Source organism: Indicator indicator, chromosome 7 (assembly GCF_027791375.1).
Source record: "Indicator indicator isolate 239-I01 chromosome 7, UM_Iind_1.1, whole genome shotgun sequence".
Lineage (NCBI taxonomy): Eukaryota > Metazoa > Chordata > Aves > Piciformes > Indicatoridae > Indicator > Indicator indicator.
In genome coordinates this window covers 17,600,827-17,622,587 of record NC_072016.1, presented here as the reverse complement: position 1 = coordinate 17,622,587, position 21,761 = coordinate 17,600,827, and the positions used below count along the sequence as shown (strand labels likewise).

Here is a 21,761-nt window from a genome sequence, read left to right as displayed (position 1 = left end):
CACAGCAGCAGTAGAAAGCACAGCTGCAGAGACTTGCTCCTGTGAAGCCCGCCTGCCTGCTATGTGGCAAAGCTGAGGTGAGGAAGTTGGCATCTGCTCTGTCTCTGCCCTCCCTGGCCTGCCTGAATAAGGGAGACACTGTGAACCCCATTCCAACATCACCCTGTTCCAGCTACCTCTTGTGCTTTCCTCCAACTCTATTTGATGCATTTAAACAACAAAAACAGTACTACTACTACAGCTAATAATAATAATAAAAATTAGTAATGATGGAGAGAGTTAAGGGGGAATAAAAGCACGTTTGGCCTAGTGAGGAGAGAGGGGCCATGATCCTTAGAACCTAACCCACTGCCTGAACTCAAGCTGCAGTCTGCAACTTTCAGGAAACAACACCCATGGCAACTTCTTTCCCCAGCACAGGCTCAGCTGTGCGCCCACATGGGCTCAGTGATGTAACTGACCTTTCCACAGGCTCAGCCACCCTCACTGCCTGCCTTGCCAGCAAAGAACTGAGGTGGCGAGATGGCTTGCTGAGGGGGTGGGGAGACAAGCTAAGGAACTAATGTGGACCTGCTTTCACTCCCCTTCATGCTCCATCACAGGAGCAGGGAATGGCAAACCACCCTGGTGGACCCCAGGCTATACAGGCAGCAGTATATCATCTTTGGAGGTCTCGACTTCCTCAGGCTTCTGGTGCTGCCTGGCTCTGCCTCTGTGCCTCTCAAGCACTTAATTGCCTGAGCAGAGCCCCTGAGGATGAAGAGACTGCTCCTGCAGACATCCTCACCCTGCAGGTATACCCCTTGCCTTGTCTCTGCACTCAGCACAGAATGTGGATCTAAAGGGCAGACATGGACACCAAGATATCTGCCTGCCTGCCACCCAGCGAGGACCCTCTTCCTCCAGCACATAAAGCAGCTTAACTCAGTGGTACAGCTTTGGTTTACATTTTTCTACCCCTCTCCATTTTGGCAAAGTCCTGTTTGATGACAAAAATTTCATCGGTGGCGGTGAACAAAACCACCCTGGAGTGGTACTGCCCCACACCAGCCAGTGACACACCCCTCTATCTATGACCCTCCTTACTGTAGCTCTCCAAAGGGGCTATGGAGCCTGGAGCTGGGCTCTGCCTTCAGTCCCTGGTGGCATGGGGCACAGCAAACCATGCAGGAAGGGAGGCTTTGATGCCAGAGGGAGGAAATGATAAGGCCACCAAGGCTCCCACCAGACCCACCTCAGCCACCAGTGGGCCTGGCTGGAGTTCTGAGAAAATCTGGGGGCATTCTTCTTCCCAACCAGAGGCTGTGTGGTGGAAGAACACTTTCCGTTTTGGAAAGAGAAAACACTCCTGACGGCAAGGGAAGAGGATGGGCTGCTTTTCCTGGGTAGAACAGCTTAGCCATGACACATCTTTCTGCAGCCCATGAGAAAGTACGAGGGACAGGAGAAGAGATTTTGGGGATAAGGTTGCAAAGTGAGGGTCACTGACTTTGGCTCAACTCTTGAGCAGGCTGGTGCAGGCTTGTACAGGCTTCCCTTAACTTCATGGTACATAGCTGGATACAATGGGCTTCCCTGGGCTGTTTCCTACCAGTTCTGTTGCCAGGGAGAGACTGGGACAATGTAAAGTGGGAGATGGGGTTGAACGATGAAAGAATGAATGGAAAGGAGGAGAGGAGGGAAAAGGGTGGCCTTGTGTTATAAAGGCAGAGTCCTAGATCTTAAATACATCATGTAAAATACATCATGGGAGGAGAGTTAAAACTCATTATCTTAAGCAAACTGGTAGCATTATTCAGTAGTTAGTAAACAGAACATTACACCTTTGTCCAGCGTGTTCAGAGGGGTAAGGAAGGGAAAAGGAGAAAAACAGGAGGAAGGAGAGGTGTGGATGTATGTGTGAAAGGGAGTAGATACTCAGCCACTCTTGTGACTTCCATCTCCAGTCCGCAATTTCCGAGCCATGATGACCTCCTTGGAGACCTTCTTGCGATCACTGGCCAGCCCCAGGAGGCACATGAGGTCAATGAAGGCTGTGGTTAAGTTGAAGTGCCAGCCAAACTCACTGGTAGAGTAGTCATAGGGGAAGGTGTGGTGGTAGTTGTGGAAGCCTTCTCCTGTAAAACATGACCAGGGAGAGGATGTTGCAGAGCTCTAGGTGATGGTCCCTTTATCTTGGCCCAAAGCACCACATTCCCGAAATAGGGTCTAGCTTGAATCCAAACTTGTCTTTGCTCTTTAGCCCAATTTCATGTCTCTACAATCTACCCCATCTCATCTGAGCATGGTCCAGCATGTCCACACTGGCCTAAATGAAGCAATGACAGTCACAGACGACCTATGCTGCTTCAGAGGAAAACAAGCATGTGGCAAAGAAATGAGAAAGGCCCTGGCCCACTGACTGCACCAGAACACCAGGGCAATCGTAATGGTTTTTCCTCTGCCATCGTGAGAAACCTTCTAGTATTGGTTGAGCTACCAGCTGGAGCGGCAGCAAGTCCCTGACAAGCCAGGCCAATCAATACTCCTACAACACAGGCAGTCTTAATGTCAAATCCAAAGGGAATTTTCAGGTGGGAAGAATCAGAGAATGGTTTCAGTTGGAAGGGACCTTAAAGGTCATCTAGTTGAACACTTCCAGGGAGGGTGCATCCAGTACTTTCCAGTATCTCACCACCTTCACTGTAAAGAATTTCTTAATATCCAGTCTAAATCTACCCTCTTCCAGCTTAAGGACGTTCTCCTTCCTCCTATCACTATAAACTCTTATAAACTCTTTGTAAAAAGTCCTTCCCCAGCTTTCTTGTAGGCCCCCCTTCACCTATTGGAAGGCCACTGTAAGGTCTCCCCAGGGCTTTCTTTTCTCCAGGATGAACAGCCCCAGCTCTCTCAGTCTGTCCTCACATAGGACATAATGCTGACTTACTACTAAGTTATCTACACCTGTCAGCCACCCTCTGCTCCAGACACTGTCAGTGCTGGATTCAAAGCTCAGTCATTCAGTGACATCACCTGGATTCCTGCTCCCTGAATCTCTGTTGTTCAAATCCCTTCCTATGAAAAATCCAGGAGCAGATCCCTCTGGACTCCTCCCAGCACTGCTGGAAAACAGTGCAACCCCAGTAAGGTAGAGTGATGCAAACCAGCTGAGGACTTGGGCTTCAGACAACATCAGGGCAGATGCTCACTCTCGTGTGTACTTTCCTAGGTTCCCAAAATTTCAGGAAAAAGACAGATGATCTGGCTTGTCTCATCCTCAAATACCCTCAAAATCACCATCTGTCCTGAGAACATGTCCAAATGCACGTCTGCTGGTTTTCAAGTTGACAAATCTAAGACAGATAAGCAGCGACTGCACCATACATTTTTGTCTGGTGAACAGGGCAGAAAGACCCTTGAGCTGGGTAAATAAAATATTGCTATTCAGATAAGGAGGTGCCAAGCCTGAAGAGAGCCAGGTGGGATCTCATAACCCCACTGTCCTTACGTACTCACTGGCCAGCCTGGGAAACACCTCTAGATGCAAAGGCTGGAGGGCAAGGTTGCAGGGGAAAATGGGAACACTTGGATTCACAAAAATTCCTAGAAGCAAATGCAGCCCCAAGGGGCAGTCCCCGCTCTACAATCTACCTGCAGCAAAAGACATGGATGCTGAACATACCTAGAGCCCCTAGGCTGACCAGGGGGTTCTCCCGTGGGTTGATGTTCTTATCATACGGCCGGTAGCCATACATATGAGCAGCACTGTTCACTAGCCAAGTGGCATTGAGCCCTAGAGCGTAGCGCAGGATGGCTGGAATGAAGAAGCTGATGATGATGGATTCGTTCCAGAAGTACCAGGGCACTACAGTGGGCGCAACGAAGCACAGCAACACCACCGAGGGCTTGTAGAATCTAGAAAGGAAATGGTTGTGAGGAAAGCACTCACTGGCAGAGGCAGGACAGGAAGGGCTGTTTCAGTCCTACCTCTGGAGGATTCACACTCAACTACACAGGGAAAAATCAAGTGCAGAAATACCTCACCCCTGAGACCACCATCTTTTGCTCTGGATGCACAGAACCCATGCCTGCCAGTTTCAAGTCTTATCACCAGGCAGAAGACTCAACCTAAAGTCCTGCCCTCCCTGCCTCAGTCTCATGTGTGCACAAAGCAATGCATCCATCATGAGACCAGGAACCAGCTGCTGCTTTTGACTTCATTTGCCATTTGCTTCTCAGTCGTATTGGTCCCCACAAAGGGAACCCCATGCTTACAGAGTCTCACAGAAGGCCCCTTCTCTGGCTCTGGCCCAGTGCTGCAACCCCTCCTTGCAGACTTGGCCCTGACTACCAATACATCCCATCAAGAAATGCAAAAAACACTTGTGCCATTAAACACGTGAGCATGTAGGGTCTCTTACACTAGAGGGACGGGAGTAGTAGAAGCAGAACCACTCTGACATCCCACAGAAAAATCCCAGGAACAAAATGGAGGGAAGCCATAAACCTTGTTTGGTTCATCTGGGACTAAACTAAGGACCTCCCAAGTGAGGGTGGTTACTACATGGGTTAAGTGCCCCATCCCTGCAGCCCTGGTGACATGCTCATCTCCTCTGGGTATCAGTTCCAGTATAGCCTTAGAGAACTGAGAGAAACCCTATCCAAGAGGCACCAGTGAATCAAGACTGTCCTTCCCAGTTACTGTCTCTCCATTTTCAACTCCTCTTTCACAACACTGTTTCTGGGAGACTGGTGGGAGAGGGGCAGAGACACAGCCTAGAAGTCTGTAACATGACATCTCCAAAGACAGCCTGAAAGAACCCATGGATGGGCTCTGGGCCAGCCAAAGCAGCACCCGGGCTGTGGGCTGGCAGGCGTGGAGGTGCTTTGTGGTGGGACGCTCAGCCCATCACTGGGCTAGATGCTACAAGGCAGGTGGGCAAGAAAGGGGTGTGGAATAGCTGGAGGTGGCACCAGCTCCTGAATACTTCCTATAGGAAAGGCATAGCTCATTTCTCACAGTTCATTGCACACCAAAGCCTTGGGCAGGCTGAAGCATCACATTTCTCACATGATGCCCTTCATGCTCCATCAGAGGTGTTTGGGGTTCCCAGCCCATTTACAGGATCCATGCTCCATCCCACATGGCTCTGCATGGGGCTGACTCCACCACTCACCTTCGCTGGAACATCACCACTTTGTCAGCCTTTATGTCACTCAGGTCCAGCTTCTGGCCCTTCTCTATGACGTCCGGGTGCTTGCGCACCAGCAGCCAGCCGATGTGGGAGAAGAAGAAGCCCCGCTTGGCATTGTGTGGGTCCGCATCCGTCTCAGAGAACTTGTGATGGACACGGTGGTCCCTGACCCACTCGTAGATATCATTCTGCAAAGCAACACGAGTGGACACTTAGGGCCAGGGCTGGAGATGTTCCCTTCAAATTAACAGGAAAGGCCTGAAACATTTAGACTACCAAATTTCACTGACCTGACCTCAAAGCAGTCATTTTATCTTTCATTAGGGTTGGGGGTTTTGTCTTTTAAAACAAAGGCTGGGTCTTTGCTGAACCATTTCAATTTTCTTTGAAATCTGCTTTTTTAGTGAGCTGCCTTTTCTCTGGTTTGTTTATTTGTTTTTTTAATTGGCTAACTTTATGCTTTGGTTTGCACATCCTCTACAGCATCACAGGCACTGATTGCTCAGTCTGTTCCTCTACCCCTGCAATAGCCAGCTCTCATTGGCCAGGCAGTGCCTCCTCCCTCACACTCTCAGCTCTTGTTGGTGTCTTGTCACCAGCCCTACAACGTGCCAGGTGGGATTGATCAGCTTGTCCCTTCTGTTTGCTCTGACATTTTCCATGGGTCAGCCTGCCTTGCTTTTCCTGGGATTGCCAAATCAGATCTGTTTAACTTGAAGGTGAAGTTTCTCAAACTTTTTTGGTGTTTCATTGGAAATCAAACAGTTTTAAAACGAAGGCCTCTTTTTAGAAATAGAAAAACACACCAGTTCAGTCACAGTTATCAAAAATACCTCCTTTCAGCCTGGTAACTGTTCTGTTTAAGCCACCAAATCAGTAGAGTTTGGAACATGTCAAAGGTTTCCTAATTTGGATTAAGAAAGGACTGCTTTGTCCAGTTTTAAGAATAGATTTTAAAGTCTGTGCTCATTCCTTTACACCAAGATTCTGATGTATTTAAAGCCACATATTACACCATCCTAGAAATCATGGAACAGAGATCCAAGCATGCCTCTACTGCCTGTATTACACAAGAGGCTCCTTAATCATCTAAGTACATAGGACTTTTCCTCAAAACACTTTGAAGGTAGGGAAGCAGCATAATCATCCCTGTTTCGTTCCTGGAAAGCCCAAGTGATTTATCCATAAAGGAAGCCTGTAGCAGAGACACAATTCCTTAAGTCCCTCTCAAGTGCTGTTACCGCTGCTCCTTCAACTGAGATAAAAATGAGTTACACACTGGCTATACAATAAGGCAATGATAAACGTGGAGCAGGATTCAACTCTCACTTGCTTCCAAATACTGGGAGCTGCTGCCTTCCTTCCAGCGAAATTCTGAGCACCCTGAAATATCAGCAACCATTGCTGATCTCAGCTAGAGCTCAGTCATTCAGCATTGTCCCCCAAATAGGGTGGCCCAGCAGCCTTCCCTATCAAGGAAGCAGAGAAATACAACCAGTACTGTGCTTGAATGTTTCTCCTGTGACCCAAAAATCTTTTTCATGTTCCTGTAACATGAGAAAGCCCAGCCTGTAACATGAGAAAGCCCAGCCTGTAACCTGACAATCAGCTTGGATCTGCACATCTGGATGAGCTTTTGCTCTATCCTGGAAATGCTTCTGCTGGAGGCAGGAGGCACAAATTTGGAAAGAGACCCTGTGCTAGGTACAATTGGAATGCAGTACTACCTCATCCACCACACCCTGTGCACTAATGCAAATGAGGAGTCTCAAAGCTGAGAAGTCAGCATCTTGACACTAACATTAGCACGTTATCTTTTCTACAGACCATTCCTTGGGACCACCTGTAACTGCAATGCTGTTTGAAAATCATGGCTTTCTGAGATCAGCAAGCAAAGAAGAATGCATCCTTCCTTGGGAGTTTCCAGCTACAAGCTACAACCAAGAGAGCTTCTGCTCTGCTGCAGCTGCCTAGTCTTGTAGGTGGAGGAGCTGACTAGGGGCAGAATTCCCAGACTCTCTGAAATCACAAGCCACAGGTCTCACAAAGCCAACAGGCATTTTCTGAATGACCTCAGAGAAGATAGTCTCTAGTCTTCTCTGCTCTTCAAAGTTACCAGTCTCATCTTAGAGCTGCTGTCACTAACAGGAATAACATAAACCTTCTCTTGATCTCATTGAAAAGTAAATATTAAAAAATAATAAATCCATGAAGAATGTTACTGAATTTTCAGTAAAATTTGGATTAGTTCCTATTGAAGCTAAAATATCTGTCTGTCTCTCATCTTTGTCTATTCCTATCCCCTACAACAATAGCTCAGCAAATTCTTTCTCTCTCTGCCCTGTAACCCTGTGAAAGCTGGTTTTTGTATGGCTCTAGTCAATACACAGCACCCCATCCTTGCTGAGTGCTGGAATAGTAGCTGGAATCAATAGCTTGGTCCTTCCTCTTCCTTATGAAAGACTGCTTTGGTACTAAATAGAGAACAAGAAAGTTTTTTTTTGTTTTAAGAAGTTTTTTCAAGGCTAAAAAAGCTCCATCCCCACCCTGTTCTGATTACATGTCAACACCTCTTATGGCTACGGAGGGGGAAGAGGAAGATAATGTCTAAAATACCTGGTCCACTTGGACTGTACCCCTCCCCCACACTTCAGCTGGAGGTGCACAACACTGATACTTTTCTGTTCACCTTCTTCTATCGAAATGCTGCACACTGCCACCCTTCTGAGTACTTCCTACACATAAGCAAGCCTGTAGCCTGTGCAAAGTTTCTTCAAGTACAGCTGGAGTGCTGTTAGAGTGGCCTCCCAGCAGCAAACCTGAGAGACCAACAGGATTTTTCAAGTGGCACATCAATCTGGGCTTTCACTCTGACTTCTCCTAAAGGGCAATCTCTGCTACTTTCTACAGACCTTAAAGGACTTTCTGGTTTGTTTGCTTTGTGGACCGTGGTCTCCTGAGTGGTTAGGCAATAACCTGAGGTGTTTATCAGCTGCCTGCAGTCACTTGTGCCGCTCTGAATGGGCCCAGCCTTTCCTTCATTGAAACATCAGTAACCTCAGATGACTCTCCAGAAGCCAATGGTGTGACTTATAACAGGGTTATTCCTAAATATCACCCTTACAAACCAGAAAGACATCCTTCTAACTGCATAATTTCAACAAGTTCTTCATCTTTCTGCAGCAGCACATTCCACAGCCTGGCTTCATGGGCCCTGCAGATGTTTCCCCCCTTATCAACCATGCAGCAAGAGGAGGGTGAGGCAACACCAGGAGAGCACTTAGCACTTCCACACCTCTTTCACAGGTCCTCAAGCAAGCACAGGGAGACCACACCTCGAAGAAAACGTACATAAACATACATTCCTGCTTTGGAGAGCTATCCTACCCATGGCCTTGGCCAACAGTCCTCTACCCACCCAGTTTTTTCTGGACAAGGTGACGACAATGAGATGGACTTCAGCACTGCAGTGTTGGATGTAAGTTGTTTCCTAACAAGATGTAGCAGGACAGAGGAACCTCTCCATCACTTTACATGCCGTATCTGAGACAGGGATTCAGAGAAGCACTTTCTTCTGAGGATGAGTGGTGTATTGAGGAGGCACTTACCTCGAAGGCCACAGAGTTTGCAATAGCCAAGAAGATCCGCAGGGGCAGCGTGGCTTTGTAGGTCCGATGGCTCCAGAGGCGGTGAGCTCCAGCAGTTATCCCTAGAGCGCTCACCAAGAAACACAGAAGGGCTGGAGAGGAAAAGAAAGTATTGAAGCAGTTAGAGCAAGTCAGCCTGCAGCAAAGTTTCAGGCAGAGTAACATGAAGGCAGGCCTTACCCCAAAGCTGAAGAAGCAAGAGGAAACCCACGAAAAGCACAGATTGGGGCAAGAAAAACCAATGTGAGGGTGCCCAAGGTACCACAGACTTCCTAAGCAATGTGGGGCAAATCACTTTATCTGTGACAAGGGAGGAGGCTCCCCCTTATAAGACTTGGCAAAAGCATAGTATCATCTGTCACAGTGCAAGACTCAAAATCGTGTAAAGCAAATGCTTCCACATAGCCCTGTGCTAACAGCTCTGCAGTCCACCAGCACACAGCTTTCCCCTTTCCTTTCTCCTTAAATAATCAGGGGTCCTGCTTTCCTATCTCACTTCCTCTCACAAAATCTCTTTTGCATTCTTTTCACCCAGAGGTGGTACAGGATCTTACAGTACTTCAAGATGACAGCTCAAGCCCAAGGTTAGTCTTCTCTTCTGCTCCCTCTCTGAGCAAAGCTGGCTAGAAAAAGATCTGAACTACCATCCCACTGAGGCCTGGGCTTTACCTTCAGCTCCACCACTGACTTTAAATCTGCCCAGAGGCTCCTGTTCCCAGGGTCTTTTTGATCCCCTCCTTGCACCATGTATGGAACGAAACTCCAAAGCCAACAAGCCATTGCCATTTGTGCCCATGGTAGAGGCAGATGTTGCCCGGCCAGCTGACTTTCAAGGCTTCTTCATGGGTTCCCTCCCCACAGAAGTCAGAAGGGATTCCTTGCTCCTCTGGCAGCTAGTAAAGAAACCACATCGCTCTCCCTCTGCATCATGTGTTTGTCTCCCCTGGTCTGTGCATTCCTGCATGTTCTCCTGGGACCTCTGGAATTTAAGATGGGTTCCAAAATCTTTTTCTGAAACTAAAATGGAGAAAAGACCCCAAGAGGGTCATAGCAGCATTATACTAGGATACAGGGAATAAGAAGAAAATTGTATGTGAAAAGTAAGTCCTTCTCTAGAAAGAGTTAGCAGAAGTCAGGAAGTCTGTCAGAAACACAGGAGGTATTCAAGAGCTGGTTTACCCTGCAAGCTCAGATACTAATAGGGAAGCTGGCATATTTGTGCGAAGGTCAACTAATTCACCTTCAGTCCACTGGGGGAAAGGATGCCTTCTTCCAGTTCCTCAGGGGAAACTCTTTCCTTGCTATGAACGTGCAGATTTCAGCCAGTTGGCTCAGTCATGTAAACAGCTCCTTATTCTTATGTGTAAACCCATGGACAGGAATCACTGATACACATACCATTCACCCCAGCCAAATGGCTCTAATCAAGCTTATCTTGAACCCCGAAACCAGATTCTCTGCCAGAAACCTGTTTGGAATCAGAGATCTGAGACATATACAAGGCATTGTTGCCCTGTTCTTTCATTCAAAATAATTCAGGCTTTATTTCCTATCATCTCCTGCTCCCTCTTCCTTTTGTCACCCTCATTTTGGTTTTCCATATTATAAACTTAATCTCTTATCTGCTTAAAGCCAGCCTCAGCTGATGTAATATCCTCTTCTAGGCCCCTAAACTTGCATGAAGCCTTCTTACTCCCATCCTGCTGTATAACAGCACCAGCCCTGTCTGCTGATCTGACAATGACTTCCCATCTTCATCTTCTCCCTTGGCCTTCCTGCCTGCTGCCATATGCACTGTAAGGCTCAGAGCAGCACATCTCTGCCTCATGTCTCTCAGGACCTCTGCAGTCTCTTGGAGCAGCCAAACAGTCACTGGTCATAGCTGATTTTTAGGGGCATAAAGAGGGATGAAAATGCATGCAAATGCAGCAGAATCTGGCCTTTGCAAGAGACAATGGAGCTGAAGAAAGCTCACAAAGCTAGCCAAGCCTGGAAGGGGAGAAGGGAGTGATTCTGAGACAAGGCATTTGGCCTTACTGACAGGAAAATATTTATGCTGGACACCTTGAAGGTCTCACCCAGCCCCCTGATGCTGACCCGAAAGTTAGGAACAAGATTTTAAGACTCATTTTAGATCAGTTTTTAATTGCCAAAGATTTATACAGAAGAGCAAACTCTGAAAAAAAGCACTTAACGTATGACTGATTTGCAGAACCTCTGCAGTCTCAGACACTGCAATAACAACAAAACCCACTTCTGCATGTTTCAGACACTTCCTACTAGCAGCAGAACTGTGACTCACCACCATTCTCTCTCAAATGTAAGCTGCTATACCCTGCAAATTGCATTTTGCAAAACCTCTGGGCAACTTCATACCTACAGTGTGCACACCTCAGTAGCTGAGCTGGATTTCCAAGGGTGCCAAGCAGTTTGTGGCAGAGCTGAGAGAAGTCTGGATTCAACTTCCAACTTAGACATACTGTATGAAAAATACTACATGGAATCCATGATGAACTTGTAATGGATGTGTGGGGCAACTTGCTAGGGAAAGAGCCTAGCTCTCCACTGTGGAGCAGAGAGTAATGAGTTAATGGTGCACAGGGGACAGAAATGAAATATGCAGTCTTTCATGACCTTCAATAGCACTAGAAAATAAATGCCAACTTAGGTGAGTATAGGTCCTGTTTATTTCCCTGAGTTTAGGTTTCCCTCTCTGGTGAATCCATACATGCTGACAGGGATTTTTTTTCGATTAAGAGCCTCCACGAAGATGACTGTGGCTGAGGACTGTGGTATTTAATCTTTGCAAGAAGGAAGTACATCTGGATCTCTTTTATACAGGCAATTCACAGAATTTGCCTGTGGCTATCCCCTTTGAGAAAAGATGACACCATCAACAAAGACATGCTAACATGCACAAGGAATCACAGAAGAGAAATGGTGGGGATACTGACAGACCCAGTAACCAGACAACCCAGTACTTCCTTTTGAGTAGTCTTGCCTGAAGGGTTTTGTTAAAAATTTGGAAGAGTACCCACTGCTTTTGGGTACCCTGGCACAGAACAGTCACAGCCTTCATCCAAAGCCAAAGAACCTCAGCAGCTCATGTTGACTTCTCTTGGAGCTGCATCCCACGATGCTACAATGGCCACAACTCTCTAATTATACTTCCATGCTGCATTGCCTCTTATCTGTATACAGCAGATGTAGTTTATCTGAGGAGCAGATAATTTCTATGACAAAGGAGCTGATTCTCATTCTGTGCATACATGGCACCCAGCCCCAGAAAAACCAAACCCTAACTGGGGACTATCAGCTCAATCAGCCATACCTAGGAGTTGTTGTAACAGTGACGGAATCTGGACAGTAAGGTTGAAAAGCCTAGTGGAAAACACAAGAACCCAGCACCCTAATGATTCAGAGGATTCATCCCCACAAACAGGTACCATGATGATCATTCCATAGGCAGGAAAGCAGCATCTCACAGGGAAGAAGAAAAGCTCCTTCAAGATCATCCACTAGGAATGAAATTGGAAAGACAGGTGGTGTAAAGTAGCACAAATTGTCACAGCTGCCCTGTGTTGCTGCCCCAAACTGAAGGATTTAGATGCTCCATCAGCTGGTTTCAGAGTCATCTGCCACACTATGCTATGAAGTATTCAAGACCCAAAAGATTGTGAACTCACAGGTGATGTTCCCAATGACCCATTCAATTGGAATACAAACAATTATGACCACTGGTAGTAACATGCACTCAGTGCTCCAAAAATTAAACTCAAAACATTCCAGATTCAGTCATGTCTATATGACTCGCTAGCTTTTACCTCTTCAGGGCCCAGATTCAGACCTCAAGTTATGAAGAGTAGCCAGGAATGTGCTAAGGGCGTGTTCACCTGCAGTCAACATAAACGATGTTTACATGAAGAAGTGTCCGTGTTCCAGCAGGTATCCTTGGGCTTCTCTCATGGCAAGGGAAAACTACAGCTCTGCACTGTTCCTTCCTTGCCTCCCAGTCCTGCTAGCCAGGTAGCTTGCGCTACTCTCAGGAGAAAGATACTAAGAGCAAGGAAAGTGTAGGCTGCAGATAAGAAGAGTATTTAGGAGAGCAATAGGAGCTACTGTTGCTAAAACATAGCTTCCCACATGGCACCTGCTAGTTAAGCCTGGAGAGGACACAGAGCAGAGAGGCAGTGCCAGCAGTACTCCTGATGGGAAAGTAACAAAATACTCCTGTACATGTTTTGCTGAACACATCCCTGGGAGTAGTACTAGCTAAGACTTTTTTGGCTGTCAGAACTGCTTAAATTACCCAGCAAGATCCATCTTGATGCAAAGATAATGCAGCAGCAAGAAGAAAATGGTATCAACCCATGTTTCTGCCACCGCTGCCATTGCAGGAAGCTAGGGGATTAGAGAGCACTGCATCAAGAGGAATCGTCACTGTTTTAGAGACATTGTTGGCCAGGCCAATAGGAATTAATACAAATATTGTCACTGTGCTGCACCTAAGAGCCAGGAGGACAACCTGCAAATCATGTTTCCAGGGAGGCTTCAAGCAGTTAGAGAACAAACTGTCAGTCACCTTTGCATCCTGCCCTTCCAGACTCAGCCTTTATGCCGTTTGGCATAAATGCTATGAAAACTGCCTGTGATCCCTGAAAAGACCGTGCAAGACTTTGTCAAGTGCAGTGGAGAACACAGCATGTAAAAGAGAAGCTGGCTAGAAAGCTGTAGTGCTGGAAGGGCCCAGAGGGCTCTCGTTATGGCGAGCTCTCACCTGATCAACAATCCTAGCTATTCTGGGAAGCTCTGTACCAGAAAGAGATCAGGGGATACAATGCACACAGCAATGCAGAACAGCAAACAATGATGAAGGCAGGGCTGGAGAGCTTCAGAGACAAAGAGGAATTAGCACACAGAGAAATGAAAACAAAAGAGGACACAGTCACCAATATAACTGGTTTCAGAGGGATAGGAACATCAAGGAGACAGTGGCCTGGATGAAGAGGATATAAGCAGGGGATTGCTCCTTATAATAAAATATAGAATGTAGATCAGCTATCAGGCACCACAACTCCCTATAGCATTACAGCAGAGAACATATGGAGCCATATTAATTTTATGTTACATATACACAGCCTAAGAAAGGAATGATATGAAAAACAAAGAAACAAGCAAACCCCCCAGCAGCTCTAGAACTACCACAGAGAGCTGTTCTGCCATGAGCCCATGGTCTATTGCTGGGGGCAATTGCTGGGAGTCTCTGCTGCTCTATCATGGTGTGTACAATAGGAACTGTAGTCCTCTTCTTGCTACCATGGCACGCTGGGAAATAATAGCAAGTCACTGAGATGCCTTGGATGTGCTATAGGAAGGTATGAACTGAGAAATGGCAATGCAAGAATGCACATGGAGCCTTGCTGAGAAGCCAGAACTGTGGAGGATCAGAGTATCCCAGCTCCAATCAGCACTGAGGAGAATGGACTCTGACTTGGCTGCAGGATGAAAGGAACAAGTGCCAAGGATGCAGGACAGGAAGCAGTGTGGAGCTACTTCACACTTCAACCAGTTCAGAACAATGCAGTTCCCCCAAACTCCATGTCGTTCTCCCATTCCCAGAGCGTCTGTCACTCCAGAAGCCACCAAGGAATCTCACAGTGCCTCATATCAGAGGACTGAGGGGGAAAAAAGCATGAAGGACTAGAATCAAGTAAAAAGCACGACAGATTCCCATGAAATGCCATACAGACATCATGAACACATGCAGCTACAAAGACACTGCCTTAGAGACTATTTTAGGGCAAGGTGGGGCTCAGCAGAATGCAAAGCAGTATTAATATTTTAGATGAGGATGCTCGAGCCCACTTGAGTATCTCAGGGGAACTGAATAGAGAGGGGTCGGATGCGTTTGGAAATTACGGTGCATCTGAACAGCCTGAAATGGAACCAGTAAACTGGACTCACCTTTTCCTTCCTCCTTGCCCCAGTGCCCTGTGAATATTTGGCTGGGGTTGGAAGACCCAGGCTGCCAGCTCAGTGAGTGAGTGAAGCCAGCAGCTCCTGCCTAGAGCTCCAGCTGAGAGCCTTGGGATAGGATACACAAAGAAGGACTGAGAGCCCTGAAACACTCCTCCAACATCATGCCAGGGCTGAATGTTCTGCCCAGCCCCGCCACCTTGGTAAGAGTGCAGCCTGTCAAGTTGTCACAAGGCAAAGGTCCAGCAAAATTTTTCGTAATGCCCCTCCGAAAGCTATGCTGACTGCACAAGGTACATGTTAGTCCCTCTGGTTTTACAGATGCTGTAGCCAGACTCTGAGCAAGTACTGTGGCCTCCAGTGATGTTCATCCCCCCAGCCTCCATCTGTGAGAGAATGAGATGGTCCAGGAGGAAAACAGTCAGACTGAAAGTTCAGGGAGCCTTCTCTTTCCTGGTTTAACTTGTCACTCACAGCCATCAGAAGGACAGGCTTTGAGAGCATGACAGACCAGGTGGATCACTCCAGTCTGCAACTGGACTGGCCAGGATGCTGCTCCTGGCTAGCTCTTTGCAGGAGCACCACTGAAACCAAAAACCATGTCAGCAAGTCTCAAATTAGACTGTCAATTTTCATTTCAGGCTGCTGTTTCACAGGAAGGCAGGGGCTGGATGCAGACTCTTGACCTCCCCTCTGGGAGCCATTTGGCTTCTTGACTCCTCCAGGGGTCCACACAAAGGCTTGTGCAAAGTACAGCTCCCCTGCAGCCTGGGCCTCAGGCCCAGCTGCCTTTCAAGCAAAGGAGAAGTTTGGTTCCTACTGAGGGCAGGGTCTCTGAGAAAGAAGAGCTTCGCCTAGCTACCTTCTGCTGGGTTGTGCTTTGCACTGGAATTTGCTGCCTGGAGAGCTGCTTATTTATTTTTTGAAAGTTGTCAGGCTTAGTTCCGGGATGATGGGGGCTAATTTGTGATTTTATAAGAATGCTAAAAGACCTGAGCTTCAGGCTTAATTCTTGAACACACCATAACTGTGTTTTGTCTGTTTCACCTCACATACATGTGGAGGCTTTGTAGGATTTACCCTCTCTTGGTAAGAACAGGAATGGTTCTTGCATTGGAGCAGCAGCTTCATGTAAAATAATGCTCTGTACCTTGCCTCCTCAGCCACCCCTTGAGGCGCTCTTGCTAGCATTTTTCATCCTAACTTCCTGGGACTGTCACAGTACTCCATCAAACATTTTCTATGCTTCACCTTAGAAGCAGCTGCACATTCAGGTGTGGGATACCTCCAAGACTAATGCATGTGACTCAGATTTGTCCTTTATGCAGCCAGGCAGTCCCTGGCCAAATTCTTCCCTCCCACGCATGACCTTACAAGTGACACTGGCAAGCCCTCCCACAGCTTACTACAAAGCTGGTTGACTAGCTTCTTCTAACAGAAGACCTCCACTTCCTTCTTTCTCCACCCTGAGTCTGTGGGCCTGGAGGAAAAGAGAATACCACCCAGCAGATGTAGGGTCTGAAGATGCCAGAAAACAAATGGAAGAATTGCTTACCCCATGCCAGTGTCTGGATCTTTGCAGAAGGTATCAGTGTCAATCCAATTATGGCCCCTATATGCAGCAGGCTCATGAGGATGATATTCCTCCAGACGTATCGCAAGGGAGGCTTGGGCCCCTCTTTCTCCTGGTAGGTCTCATCGAAGAGATCATCTACCATGCCCCGCTCTCTTGCCAAGTCGTCATGATCCAGTAAGTCCTTCTTCATGACGGCATCCCCATTCCTGGTTGCCCGGGAGGTGACAGTACCAACGCTGGTGGCGCTGGAAGTGGAGGAGAACTCCTTGGAGAGGCGGCAACAGACATTTTCAAGAAAGGAAAAACAAAACAAGAAGTGGTGGTTATCAATGCAGGGAATGGAAACATGAGCAGCTGAGCCCCCCTGGAACCAAGAAGAGCCTGCTCTGGCCCCACAGGTTCATGGCCTGAGAAAGACTTTCTGGGGAAAGTAGGTAAGTAGTGGACAGAGTGAAGAAAGACAAAGACTTGAAATTGAAATCCCATCTTTTTTTTCCACCAGTGGCTTTGGTGACATCATTTGCAGGCTGCAAGGATTTTAATTTTCCTTCGTTTTTATTAGTGGGCATTTATACATGGGCTTTTGGTCTGGGCTTGTACACAAGACAACAATAAAGGAAACTTTGTGAATGAACCAAGAGGTGGGAGAGAAATAGGATCTGAAACACAGTTTTACTATAAATCACTGGGCTGTTCCTACTATCCTGCCTCTTTGCGTCATCCTACCACAGATCACTGGGGGAACATCAGGAAGATCCACAAGAGGATTCCTCTGGGGTGTCTCCTTATCTCCCCCTGCCTCACCTTCCAAGCTTGCATGTGGCACGACTGACATACTTGGAAACCAGTGTACAGAAGCAGAGAAATATGCTTCCAGATAGACCTACAGCTCCTATCCTGTGCCTGCTGCTAAGCCTCTTATCCCTCTCCCACTTTACACCCACAGGCAAACTGAGGAACCGGAAGACAATCCTCTGAGCCAAGGCCACCAGCATGCAGTGAGGAAGTTTTAAGCAGCAAGGTGGCTCAGCCTGGCTCCCGGCTGCCTCCTGTTACTGTGACGTAACATTCCCTCTGCACATGCTTGTTTGTCCTGGCTGAGAGTCAGCATGCCCCATCAGGCATGCCTGATGGAAGAAGCAGGCAGGAGCAACCCTAATGACACAGTTCACTGAACCCCGCATCACCAGTTTCCACTTCCATCATGACAGCCTGCTGGTGCTTGCACCTTTGTCAGGCCTGAGCCCAAGCACTTGATGGGGCTTGACCCCAAGAGTGCCAATCACAAAGGATGTGTGTGGTGAGAGGGCATGCTGCCCCATCCCCTTGCCTCCCAGGAAACTGCTCAAAGGACATGTCCCTCTGCTGCCCACACCACTGCTTTCATGTGCAAAAGGGCAATAAAGGTTAGCTGGCAGGAATGGTAGGGAGGGAGCATGGCCAAGCCAAGGAAGTTCCTTTCTCAATGGAAACCTCTCCTGAATTAACAGCAGATTCCCACCCAGCCACACAGGATTCATAAAAGACCACCATTCTGCCATGGCCTAGTTTTCTGAAGGAGGCATTAAAATCAGGCCAGCCAGCTTACGTGGCCACGCCAACTCCTCCCTTTCCCAAGGGTAGAAACTAGAGGGTTATAGACATACCTTCCTTTGGGGAGGAGCTGGCAAAGCTGACAGATTCTCCATGTTTGTGAAGTAAAATGTTCTCTACAGAGGCAATGCTCTAAGTTTTACCTTCTGGATGCAAAGGTTAGAAGGGGAAAAAGCCTGGACACAAAGCATCCTGCTGCTATCTCTGAACCCAGGGAAGTGCTGAGCTCAGGACTGGATCCCTTTGATGCCAGCTATAGGCTGTCTCTGACTGATTTCCTAAGTAATATTTTGAGGATATCATGCTCTGAGCTGCTGGAGAATTTAAAGGAAACCCCCCCAGAAAAGAGTCATGAGAAATGTCTTTTAATCCAGAGATTAGGCATGGAAAAGTCCTGCCCATTCCAAAGTGTCAGATATTCTCATCTGGCATTTTGGCAGGAAGGCACTATTTTCCTCCTTGGCTGGAAGACAATCTACCAAAAAGACCTAAGACTTGTCTATGCAGGAATAATTCCCAGCGGAGACCTAGTGGTATAATTAGACGAGTGACGCTCCCCATATGGACATGCTGCTTCCAAAGTAAGAATGTGGGGCTGGAGTTGCATTTTTCTCCTGAGAGACAGTTTATGTCAATATCAAAATTATACAGAGGCAGAGGAGGAAGAGGGAAAAGAAAAACAGATGAGAGGAAAAAAAATTATTCTTCCAGAACTGCAGTAGCCACATGAGGAATTTTACCAGCATACCTATGATGCTGGAATTACACCAATATAATTGAACTTGTTATTTCTCACATGCAAACTAACCTTAAATCAAACAGGCTATAAAGCTGCTGTGAAATATAGCTCCATCAGCACAGATTTGGTGGAGGGACGAAGCAAGAGAGAGAATGGGAAGCTATTTAACTGGAGACCAGAAAAGTGAGGAGGAAAGAAAGAGGACTTTTATCCCCTTACAGCTATAGTGGCTTCAGTGGCTCCTACTGAGGAATATGAGATGGGAATTAATCTGGGATCTTGAGAGGGGGAGGAGGCCAGCTAAAACATTTTCATAGTCTCCCCCTCATTTCTGAATGACTTTGCTGCTCTCATCTGCAGAACAGATATGTTCCCCCATCTCCAACCCCTACCCACACCCTACCAGCACTGAACACGCCATAGGTGATCCTGGCATCTAGCCAGCTTATACAACCAACTGCAGCTCAAAGGCTCTTGCACTGGGTACAGCCTAGGGGCCCCAGGGCACTGAATCTCAGGTCCACTATATTTGAATATGCCCAACATGACCCAGGGTCAGGATTTTTTTCAGCTTCTGGGATATGCCCCAAAATAAACACCAAGATTGTGAAGCATGGTCTGAGCACACTGTCCTTGGCAGCCATTTCGGGTGGGAGACGAATACAGTTCTTTACATCACAGCATCCCTGGAAGGTCACAGCACCTGCACAAAAGGACCTGAGGAGGCTCCTCATGCTGTTGACAGGCAAGAGTGGGTCTGAGATTTACACTCCACTCCTCAGTACAGGCAGAGGGGTAAAGATGAGAAGGTGAGAATACCAGAATCAGTCTCTGCCTCCCCTCAGGAAAAGGATGGCTGCCGGAAGAGGCAAAAATAATATAAAGACAATCTCTAGAGATTCAACAGCTCTAGGTATCTTCCAGGTGCTGGGTTGTTACTCAGACCTTCTTATGCCAAAAATGGGCAATATCCTCATTGTGCGTTTGCTTGGCTCAGGCAGTGCAGACACCGACATTCTTCTATCTGGGCTTTCACCTTGCGTTTGTCCTAGAGACGCTCCCTAATGCAAAATTTGTCTTACAAACGCTGCAAGTGAAAGCCCGTTCTTATAAAAACATTAATTAAGAAAAAAAAAAATCGCAGCACTACCGAAACCAGCACAGCCACGAACTTTTGGCACAAAATAGCTTCCTGAACAGCCCTGGCAAGCACGCTGAGACGGATGTTTTTCAGAGAAACCTGTATTTTATGCGCAGTCCATCCGACGGCTGAAGAGTCAGACCCGGTAGCGCGATCCCTGCTTATGAGCCTTGGATGATGTCTTCAGATAGCACCGAAAGAATTCGCCGCCTGACTGCGATGTGGCACCGAGAGAGCACACACATCCGTGTGCAAACGTGTGTATGTGCTGCACAGACACGCGTGGATGCCCAGGCCTTTCCCCCCACGACTGCGGCAGCGCAGCACTGCCGGAGCCGCGGAGATGAAGGAGGAGTTGGTGAGGGGAAGACAAAGCACCCGTACCCCGGGGCCCACCGGCAGTCCCCCGCTTACCTCCTCCTGCATTAAGTGCGCAGGCATGGATCTGTCCTGTCGTTGCTGCTTGGCGGCGGTACGCGGGCGCGCAGGTCCCCGGGTCGGCGAGCTGTGCGGTTCGGGTGCGGCAGGCGCGGAGGTATTTAAGCGAGGCTGCTCGTTTGTCGGCTAGAGGGGCTGGGCTCTCCGCGTCCCGGCCTCTCAGTGACCCCCAGCCCGCGGATGAGATGCGCAGGGTCAGCGCGGCGGGCGGGCAGTCGCAGCGGGGGGAGAAGGGGGTGTCGCTGTCGGCGTGCCTGGGAGGGGAGGCGGGGCGGGGGGCGGGAGGAAGGATGCTGAGGAAGAGGAGGATGGCGAGGGCCAGGCTCTCTCATGATGCCTTTTTTTTTTTTTTTTTTTTTTTTTTTTTTCACCCCTCCGCCTCGCGAGCCGATTGGCTGCGGGAAATTTGGTGCCACCTTGGCCTGCCCTCGCCATTGGCTGTTCGCAATCTGCTGTTCGTTCCCCGCGGCGCTCACCCTGCGCTGTGTGCGCACGGCTTCGCGGGCGTGGGGGATGCCTCCGTGGGAAGAAGAGGCAGCTGAGGGGTGTCGAGGAGCATCGTGTCCCTTCTCCATGTGGCTGGGGAGTGCGGCGGGGAAAGAAGGGCCTTCAGCGTCAAGCATCCACTCTGTACCGGGGGCTCTGTGGCGAGCACTTCATATATATATATATATCCCTGTATGTATAAATCCTACAGCTCTGCAAAGAAAAGCACACTCGCAACTGTAAGCATCTATGTCTGCATAGGTGTTTATCTCGATAGGCAAAGCCAGCCTGGACTGTGTTGACTGTAACATTTTTTTGAATCAATCCTGGCTTTTTCCCACCAGAAAACCGCCCCTTTCGGCAGAAGACGGAAGGAAAAAGGAGCAGCTCAGTTTGCTATCAGCTATTTTCCATAACAACCTCCTCACTAGCCAGTGATGTCAGTAATAGGAAAATCCAAGCTCTATCCCAAGGAGTCCTTCACCACTAAAAGTGATAAAGAGGGCAATTAGAAACAAAACCTTCGCCGGTGGCGGAGCCTGGAGGCAGGTCTTCTAACCCCACCATGTGGTCCCCATGCCAGACACCATCAGCTGCGTAGTAGCAAGTCTTGGAGTGCCCTAGTGCCATCACACCAGCCAGGACGAGTTTCAGCTCCTTCCCCGGCTCTCGTTGTGTCCCGTGTGTTCATTCTCTGGCCCCGCGGACACGAGTCATTCTGGGAGTGGAATAGGGACGTCAAATGGCATTTTGAAGTCGATATGCCCTCACACATACCCTGTTCGGACAGCTATCCCGCAGCCATGAAGCCAGCCACACGAGGTGCAGATGCACAACCAAGATCTTGCAGAGTCCGTCTCTGAGCTGGTCGTGCCCAGACACAGCAAGGCTGATGCAGTGGCAGCTGTCAAAAGTGAGCTGCATTGTAATCACTGGGAGGGGAGAGTGACAATGAAAAATAACAGTAGCCCAGTTGTTCTCTGTATTTTGA

At 48.1% G+C, this 21,761-nt stretch overlaps 1 protein-coding gene across 1 annotated transcript; it reads right to left on the bottom strand.

Annotated features, from left to right (window-relative positions):
* Nucleotides 1–537: 537 nt before the first annotated feature.
* SCD (stearoyl-CoA desaturase) lies at nucleotides 538–20,288 on the bottom strand. Its single transcript, XM_054382051.1, has 6 exons — nucleotides 20,261–20,288; nucleotides 16,353–16,638; nucleotides 8,783–8,913; nucleotides 5,157–5,362; nucleotides 3,662–3,894; nucleotides 538–2,117 (listed from the first exon to the last, which is right to left on the bottom strand). Exons 1-6 carry the CDS (start codon nucleotides 20,285–20,287, stop codon nucleotides 1,918–1,920), a joined length of 1,083 nt encoding a protein of 360 aa, XP_054238026.1. The 5' UTR covers nucleotide 20,288; the 3' UTR covers nucleotides 538–1,917.
* Nucleotides 20,289–21,761: the final 1,473 nt, after the last annotated feature.